We start from the raw sequence: 9,849 nt of genomic DNA, 5'->3' as shown, positions 1-9,849 counted from the left end.
CCGCGGGCAAAAACTAGTAAGGTATATAATCCACTGCAATAGTTCTGATAATTTGAACAGATTAATTCCTATGCACTTAAGCATCCCTTTGATAAAAACTCAAATATAACCGAATATTAGTGGTAGGTTACAAAATTTCAAAGTATGCTGCACGTCTAAAATAAAACCTAAAAGTTGAGTAACCCCAAGATAAACCCTTGACAAATCCCACTTCGAATACCACAAATAAATACATATTTGAAAATAATGGATCAGCAGCGACATTCAAACAACTCCTAACATAAATCTTCGCTGAAATAAACTGAAAATGCTTGATATCACTATTACCTAACAAACCGGAAAAAATCCCACCACATTTACAAAGAGTGGAATGCGATGGCCTTGTCTTTGAAATCTGCTTTTAAATTTTAGCAATACTAAACTTATCCCACACATTCAGAAATGAATTTAGTGCGCCAGTGTTTCCCAAGAATGACTGTTTACGAAATGAATGAAAGAGAAACTAAAGAAATCGCCACATCATGTACAAAGAGTGAAGAAGGATTCTGGCACAATTTGAGAAAATATTTAAGAGAATATGCTGAAGTAACGGGTATCCACGGATTCCGTTATGTTGCCGAAAAACGTTCCACACCTGAAAAGTGAGTGTTGTCTTATGTCAACAATTTTTATGTGAATAATCGTGTATTTAAGGATTATTTGGAGTTTGCTCCTGATATTTTCATTATGTGGATGTATCTATATGATTGCCGAAATTGTGTATAAATATGAGAATAGTCCGGTGGTTGTTAGTTTTGCGACTGAAGATACACCGCTGTATCAAATCCCGTTCCCTGCTGTTACTATTTGTCCAGAAGGAAAATATAGTAAAAAGGCGTTCAATTATAGCGATGTCTATTATCGGTTAAAATACCAAAAATCAGTGGATAAAACAAAGTGAGTAGTTTACAAAGTTCAAGTAAAAATATTCTTTCACAATTAGTTTAAATTCAATTTAGCTTTTACTTGCCGAGCGTAAGCAAAGGAAGTATTGTAATCGAGTCCGTCGGCCGACTCTCTACTTTTACGTTTTCTCGATCTTTAATGACTCCTAGAAGACGAAGAAATAGGTCTCCCATTTCCGTCTGTCTGTCCGTCTGTCCGTCTGTCCGTCTGTCGGTCTCTCTGCCGTCCCGGATTTTTATTAGACAGATAATCTCCGAAAGTACTGGATCGATTGTTGTGAAATTTTGTACTTATATTAGGAATATCATGTAGATGGTAAAACGCTAACCAAAATTTGTCTAATCATCCCCACCACTAATGCGATGACGTCACTTCAAAATTGTACATAGTAAATGGGTCTTAAATTGTATACAATAACATAGTCCTATACATGTAGTTTACGACCCCGAATTGAGTTTTTACCCGAAACGTCCAGATTTTTGGAAAAAAAATCAGAATTATAAAACAACATTTTGCAATTTAATTTTGAATCTGCTAACCCGAATGTTTTGAAATGTTGGAGATGTTTTAAGGCTCTAAAGAGCATCATAAATCTTTAGTCAAAATATATTTGGTTATCCCCTCCAAAAACTTGATGACGTCAGCTCAAAAGTTTGCCGAATAAATCCTATCTAAAATGTACAAAATATGATGCGTCTGTACTTGTGATATCTCACTCCATTCATATTTTTTGGATTTGCATATACAGGGTGGCTCAAAAAAATTAATGAATGCGCAAAATTTATTTTAATGATTTACTCAGGAATTACAAAACCGAATGCTTTAAAATCTTGAAGATGTTTTAAAATTATCATAAGCATGGTAAATTTTTGATAAAAATGTATTTGGTCGTCCCCCCTAAAACGATTATGACGTCACCACAAAATTTTGCTGAATAAATCCTATCTAAAATGTACAAAATATGGTGAGTCTCTTCTTGTGATTTATCATTCCATTCAAATTTTTTCGATTTGCATATACAGGGTGACTGAAAAAAATTAATGAATGCGTTAATTTATTTTATTGATTTAATCAGGAATTACAGAACCGAATGCTTTGAAATCTTGGAGATGTTTTAAAGTTATCATAAGCATGATAAATTTTGTATCAAAATGTATTTGCTCTTCCCCCCTAAAAAAGTGATGACGTCACTCCAAAATTTTGCTCACTAAATCCTATCTAAAATGTACAAAATATGATGAGTCTGTACTTGTGATTTATCATTCCAATCATATTTTTTGGATTTGCATATACAGGGTGACTGAAAAAAATTAATGAATGCGTCAATTGTTTTTTATTGATTTAATCAGGAATTACAGAACCGAATGCTTTGAAATCTTGGAGATGTTTTAAAGTTATTATAAGCATGGTAAATTTTTTATCAAAATGTATTTGCTCATCCCCCCTAAAAAATTGATGACGTCACCCCAAAATTTTGCTGAATAAATCCTATCTAAAATGTACAAAATATGATGAGTCTGTACTTGCGATTTATCATTCCATTCATATTTTTTAGATTTTCTTAAGAGGTGGCTCAAAAAAATTAATGAAGTCAATTTATTTTATTGATTAAATTAAAGGCAACACTTATTATTAGTATTACATTGGACCAACCCAATTTGGTAGACACAAAATTTTTTAAAGTAAAAACTCAGTTGAAACATAAGGGTAGCACGCTTATTTACATCGACTTTAACATTACAGACGTGCATTTGTTTTATGCGCTGACTAGGTTCCGCGAATGTGGAATAGACATGTTTATAATCAACCAATTGTGAATTCCACCGTCAAAAATTAAAATAAAACCCAATGTTTTATATAATAAGCGGAAGTCGAAGCAATAAAACCGATGGTCGTTTTGTTTACAGTTTCTTTGTTTGACTCTCACGTATGCTGTTACGCTTGTCATCTTAAATTAAGAATGCTTATACATACACGATTTTCAGTTCCCTCTCATATTACACGCCGGCCCCGTATACGTGAGTAAATTGTTTCGTTATTTTATTGATTATAACAAATCAATATTCAAAACGACCCAATTCATTTTCCCGAAAATTTGGGAATACAGTAATTTTATTCTTAGTATTACACTACATCTATCCCAACTGATATACGTGTCCTTGCAAAAATGTTGATGACGTCATCGCATTTTTTTTTAAATTCCCACTACAAAAATGTAATGAGAAAAAAAAAACACAATAGGCATGCAGTCGTCAAGTTTCCGACAACGAGGGAAGTACTGTCTAAACTCTTTAGACCAATTTTTTTATGCTTATATTAATTGTTGTTTACAGTTTAACGATGTTTCACCATTTAAGTCTTCTCTGTGAAGAGACAGATCTTGATGTCAGATTTGAAAATGTAACCCTGGACAACCAATTCTTTAAAACCATAAGTGAAGTAAGTGACAATTAAGTAGGAGTACCTAAATTATATTTAACGATTTTAACACTCTAATCGAACAAACTGAACCAAAAGGGAAACCATTTGTACATACGCCTAAAATATTTTGAATTATGTTTCAGTAGATAGTACACTAATGATGTACAATTTTATTGACAACCCATTTATTACTGTCATATAACAGTTAAAAGTTTTATAAGTAAGTAAGTACTTTTATATTTTAGACTAAAATTAATCTAACGGACATGTTTACGGTGTGTTCCTACAACGGCGAATATCAATGTGAGAAATTATTTACGCCTGTTATAATAGATGAGGGATTATGTTATTCGTTTAATATTTTTGGGCGAGAGGACATATTTAAGGACCACATGTAAGTTGAATACTGTTTAAAAATGTATATCAATGATTATTTGCAGGTATAATTATGAACAATATTATCATGTTTCTCAAAAAATTGCAGATTTTTTTGATATGGAAACCGGATACAAAGAAAATGTCGGTGTCGATACGTATCCTAGAAGAGCGTTAATGTCTGGTGTTGGAAATGGATTAACCATATTTTTTAAGTTTGATGAAGAAATCGACGATCCTCTATGCACTGGTCCGTTGCAAGGGTTTCGGGTAAGTACCCGTTGTAAGTATGTTAGGCGGTTAAAGTTTCCAGTTCTGTTTCATCAATTTTATCATTTTACTGTATTTAACACTAGGTTTTATTTTTGGTCCACAAAGCAATCTGGCGACTGGCTCCTTTCATATTTTCTCGATGGGTCATGACCCCTAGAGTACGAAAAAAATGGGCTCCCCTTTCCGTCTGTCTGTCAGGCTTTCCGCCGTCCGTGACAATATCTTTTAGACAGGTTTTCTCCAAAACTACCGGACAGATTGTTCTCATTTTACATGTACAATATGAATATCATATAGGTTTTAAAATGCTAACCAAACTTTATCTAATCATATCCACCAACAATGTGATGACGTCACCTCAGAACTGTACTTAGTAAAATTTACTTTTACCCATTTAATGGACTTTAAATTGTATAAAATAACATTGTCCTACACGTGTAGTTTATGAATCCCTGTTGTTTTTACCCGAATGGTCCAAATTTTTTCTAAAAAAATCAAAATTATGGAACATTTTGAAATTTAATTTTGAATCTCCAAAATTGAATGCTTTGAAATATTGCCATAAAAGGGCGCGTACAATAAAGCTATGCGTTATTTACTTCTAACATAAATAGCTATTATGTTTAAAAACGTAAAAAAACGGGTAGGTATACAAAAAAATAGTATGTTCCACGCCTAAGAAAAGTGGTTTTCCATGCTCGTGTAAAAATTAATTCATTCCCTGCGTATGTTGTATGAAGATTAGAACAGTCACTAAACAATCGTAAATAAATTTCATTTATTCCTAACTACGTGCTTGTGAAATTCTAAAAAGTTTAAAAGTAGCAAATGTGCAACGAGAATATTATTATTTATATTGAAAATAGGTCTAAAGTTATCTAAAAAAAACTTCCCTCACCCTTAAAGTAAAGTACAACATATCCTGCTTTTTCGAAAAACTACAAAACTTGATTTTGTGAATTATTTTTATGACAACTTAAAGTAAAGATGTATGTGTACTGCTAAAGCAATGGAAAAGGAGCATGCTATGCGGTGTCTCAAATGATTTTTTTAATCACAAAATTATTACTGTATTTCCAAATTTTCGGTTGTTTTTGATGTGATCAGTAAAATAAATTGTCTCATTCATTAATTTGTTTGAGTAACCCGTTATAAGTAAATTTAAAAAATGTCTATGCTCTGATAAACAACAACTATAGGCTCATGCTATTTTGCACATTTTAGAAAGGATTTATTCCGTAAAATTTTGAAATGACTTTTTCAATTTTTTGAGAAAGGATGAAAGGATTAACGATTTACTATATTTAGGAGAACTTTCAAATGTTTGGAAAATTCCAGAGCATTTAGTTTTGCAATTTAAATAGTGAGTATCTAGTGATATCAAGTGCAACAGCAGAGATATGTAATGAAATTTAAATAATAATCACTATGTTAAATTTTGGGTTGACATCATTTTACCATCTACACGATTTTCCTAAAATATATGTAAAATGTGGCAACAATCGGTTCAGAAGTTTCGTAGATTATCTGTCTAATAAAATCGACTCAGACAGACAAACAGAAATGGGGACCTATTTTTCATAGTCACCTCTAGAGTCCTATGAGAAAATAATGAAACATCGAGAAAATATAAATGTAGTCATTGGCTGAATGGACCCTTCGCTTACGTTCGGAAAGTAAAAAACACAAAAACATTCTAATAAAATTAGTGATTACTATCCATTAACAACTTGCTAAAGAATAGATGCAATTGTAACCTGTTGTTTTCTAAACACTGCATTTTTTGTAGGTTTTAATTCATAGTCCTTGGGATGTACCTCTCCTTAAAACCCATTACTTTCGTATGCCTTCCAATAAAGTTGTTGCAGCTGCAATGGAAGCTGAACTTGTTCAAACTTCTGAAGATCTCAGAAAATTTAAGCCAAAAAAAAGAAAGTGCTACATGCATGATGAACGCCCTCTGAAATATTTTAAAATGTACACTCAATCTAACTGTTTACTTGAATGTCGAACTAATCATACCTTGAAAAAATGTGGCTGTGTTCAATATTTCATGCCGAGTAAGTATAATGTATATTTTGAGTTAAAATTTTATATCATTTTTAACAACAGGGGATAATACAACGCGCATATGTGGTAACCGTTTTGCCGCTTGTGTATTATATGCTGAACGTAAGCATAATCTCAAGATGTATAAAAATATTTTTCTAATTTTATTGGTAATTAAATAGATAGCTTAATCAAAATACAAATGGAAGCTAACGTAAGGGGATATCATTTTTGTGACTGTCAACCTGCCTGTTCAAATTTGAAATTTAGTATAGAAACTTCTCAAGATGAGTATTATGAGAAAGAATTTCTGGAATCACTGAAACGAACGGATACTGGAAGTAGCAGGTACCTATTAAAACGGTTTGAGATAGTTATATGAATAAAAGATTTAAATTTTAGTACGGCCTGGTCTCTTTTGCATATTTATTTCAAAGAGGAGCAAGTTACAACAATGGAAAGAAACGAGCTGTATGGTATCTCTGATCTAATATCCAACTTCGGAGGCCTTTTAGGATTATTTACAGGATTTTCATTACTTTCGACATTTGAACTCCTTTACTTTTGTTCTTTGCGTATTTTCTGCAATAAAAAAATATATGGAAAGTGGTCAGGTCCTTGAATTGAAGGACACTCCAAGAAACGCCTGAAGCAGTTTTATTAGAAAAAAATCATTCTAATTTTCTTTTATTTGGAATGATCGTATACTAATAATTAAGTAATTGTTACTATTTTGGTGTAAAGCGTCTTATTTATTAGATGCATTAGTTTTAAGATTGTATTTATTAATAAAAGAAATGTTACTTCTATTGTCCGTTGTTGGCGTAGGAAACGCGTAAGCAGTGCGTTAGATCGCAGAATTCACCGGGGTCCTGTCAGTTATTACTTACTACTTATTACTTAAATAAATAAATAAATAAATAAATATATATATTTCCCCAACAGAATACAACTTCCAATACAGGGGTACAAATTGTGTGCATAAATATAAAGTACATATATAACAAAAATTTTATATCAGAATAAACCCAGATACATCTAAATAAATAATAATAATATAATTAATAATAATAATAATAATAACGTAAACAGCTAAGAAAAAAAATGAAAAAGAAAACAACAACAACAACATTTGCCTTAATTACTTCCGATCAAATAAAGATGTCTTGGAAAGTTTTGTCCGCTTGCACATCAGTGAGATTGAAGCTCTTTTGAGGTTGTTAGTTTTTGGAATTCCAGTTTCAAAGGTGGAAGCACTGCGAGTATTTACACGTGATATATGAAATTTCACTGTATGTAATAATTCAGGACAGTCAATTTTGGCATGAAAATCCATAAAAAACTAGCAGTATATCGTTCACGTCGCATTGCCAGACTATCCAAGCTGTGCCTTTCCAACAGTAAACCGTAATAAAAATTCCGAGGAGGGTAAACATGATCTTATCAAATGCCCGGTCGATGTCCAAAAAGATAGCGGTCGTGCACTCTTTAAGGTTCGTGTGTCTTGTACAGTCCGTCTGAAGTTCCAGGAGAGGGTTAGCGGTGGAGTGTTGGGGTGTGAAGCCAAATTGTTGGTCGGGCTATAGGTATGGGTTTCCAGAAATGGTACTAGACGGGAGGTTAGGATTTTTTTCAAGAATTTTGCCCATGATATTTAGTAGGGTGAGTGATAAGATGTGGGGGTCATGTTAGTCCTTGTCAGGTTTAGGGTTCAAGATGGTTGAGACAGATTTCTATGCTTTCGGAAAGCAGGAGGAAGATAGGCAGTTATTGAAGGTTATTGTGAAGGCATGTAATGCAGGTTGAGGGAGGTTTTTTAGTAGAATGGGTTTTATTTCGTCAGGGCCAGGGGTTTTTGAATTTTTCAGACGTTTGATGACGGATAGTTTTTCGTTTGTAGATGTTTGGTTGGATCAGTCGTCGTCAGGATGTAACGAAAAGATGGGTGGGTTTTCACGGAAGTTTTGCGTTTCTTGGGAAACTTTATCGAAACAATTTTGATTGAAATTGGGGTTTTGTGGGATTGCCTGGAGTATGTACAGTGTACACCATCCTGCTATTTGTATAAGTACCAGTTTTTCACAAAAATCCCAAAGTGTCTTTTGTTTAAATCCATCAAGCAATAGTTAAAATTTCAAAAAGGGGAATTACATTTTATCTTATGAATCGCTGTGAAATACTAACTGAGCGGTCTTGAATATTAATGATGACACTGAAAAGCAACAGTCTATACGCTATACTGTATAGACTGTTTGATTTGTCAATCCCAAAGGGCTCTTCATCTTCTAATAATAATGGCAACTATTACCCTCCGTGGTTCATAAGCGGTTATTAAAAATTGCCTCCGAGACAAAATACTTGCTTCAGAATGTACAAAAAGCATAATACTCCATTCAATTACTGTTCTAGGTCCAAAATTTTAATTAAGGAAGCTTACAAAAGATATTTAACAAGGATTGAAAACCATCACAACCCCAAAAAATTATGGGGTTATATTCAGGCCAAAAAGTGCATTTCTAATAATTGACATTTGTTATCTAGCATATATTATTATACCGGGTTATTCAGCTAAGATGACCCATTTGTGTTTTTAAAATAGGCAACCCAAAATACCGATTCCACCTGAACCTGCATCACAAAAAATGTTTCAAAATTAAATTGTATCAAAGTTTGCTTATAAGTGTATAGAAACGTCAGTGTCAGAAAAATGCTTATGCATTGTTACGATAATAACGAGAAAAACGACCAATCTTTGTGGTTGGTTTGTGGGTTGAAGTGCATGCTCCAGGTGCAGATGGTTAGAGCGATTAGGATGAAATTTATTTATTTGTCTAGCAATAGCCATTTATCCCATAACCGCCATATGAGGATTCTCATTAACTTGTGCAAGAAGTTATACTTCATTTTCCAAGCTAGTCGCATTCTGGTTCCGTTTCCTCTTGTTAGTAGGCCACTTTCTTACGCAACGAATTTTCTAGGCTCTTGAAAATTTTGGGTGTTGGGGCCACATGGTCAGGGTATCTTAGGGCATACAATTGTGCTGTACGCCTAGCCTTTTTGTGTCATTCTCCATAACGTGTCCATAACTAAGAATCATGTCGGTTTTCTCGTTATTGAATGCATAGGCGTTTTTCTGACACTGACGTTGACTGACGTTTCTATACATTTAGAAAACTTTGATACAATTTAATTTTGAAACATTTTTTGTAATCCAGGTTCAGGTGGAATCGGTAGTTTGGGTTGCCTATTTTAAAAACATAAATGGGTCATCTTAGCTGAATAACCCTGTATAATAATATATGATAGATAACAAATGTCAATTTGACGTTGCAAATACTGATTTTATAAAGGCCTTCTATCAAATCGATCATCTTCTACGTCTCGAAACATTAAACAGATTGGGGTTTTGTAATTCGTTAATGAGATTTTTCGCTTCGTATCTGCAACTGACATAATTTGTGGTTGAATACAGAAATTTTACTTCCATGTCACATTTTTGGTGGAGATGACTAGACTACTTAATATTCATAATGTACATATAAAATTTGGCAACAATCACACCAGTAGTTTCGGAGATTATCTGTCTAATAAAAATCCGGACAGATCGCAGACAGATAGACAGACAGACGGAAATGGGATACCTATTTATTCGTACTCTAGGGACATGAAAGACAGAGAAAATGTAAAAGTAGAGAGTCGTCCGATGGACTAGTTTTATCTGGTCGACTCTGGATCTGTGTAGAAGAAACTTCACCACTGAGCTACGCCAACGCATTATGTTGGTAA

General features: G+C 33.3%; 1 protein-coding gene across 1 annotated transcript; it reads left to right on the top strand.

The window, feature by feature from the left end:
- Positions 1 to 471: 471 nt before the first annotated feature.
- Positions 472 to 9,849, top strand: LOC135131596 (pickpocket protein 28-like). The gene is made up of 13 exons (XM_064059406.1): positions 472 to 641; positions 694 to 936; positions 3,279 to 3,384; positions 3,612 to 3,760; positions 3,807 to 4,011; positions 5,804 to 6,074; positions 6,127 to 6,186; positions 6,246 to 6,411; positions 6,466 to 6,534; positions 7,593 to 7,725; positions 7,780 to 7,855; positions 7,907 to 8,008; positions 9,806 to 9,849. The coding sequence occupies exons 1-13, from the start codon at positions 472 to 474 to the stop codon at positions 9,847 to 9,849; spliced, it is 1,794 nt and encodes a 597-aa protein (XP_063915476.1).

The sequence above is a fragment of the Zophobas morio genome, unplaced genomic scaffold (genome assembly GCF_036711695.1).
Source record: "Zophobas morio isolate AGI-343-1 ecotype UQ-CSIRO unplaced genomic scaffold, CSIRO_AGI_Zmor_V1 ptg000021l, whole genome shotgun sequence".
NCBI classification, from domain to species: domain Eukaryota; kingdom Metazoa; phylum Arthropoda; class Insecta; order Coleoptera; family Tenebrionidae; genus Zophobas; species Zophobas morio.
Note: the sequence above shows the minus strand (reverse complement) of the source record. Positions and strands in the feature narration are given on the sequence as shown.

Bases quoted from the DNA above. Each gene is read 5' to 3' on its own strand.
- LOC135131596 (XM_064059406.1), top strand. From the start codon at position 472: ATGACTGTTTACGAAATGAATGAAAGAGAAACTAAAGAAATCGCCACA. The intron at 6,412-6,465 runs GTACCTATTAAA...TTTAAATTTTAG, and splicing joins ACGGATACTGGAAGTAGCAG to TACGGCCTGGTCTCTTTTGC. The intron at 7,856-7,906 runs GTAATGCAGGTT...TTATTTCGTCAG, and splicing joins GAAGGTTATTGTGAAGGCAT to GGCCAGGGGTTTTTGAATTT.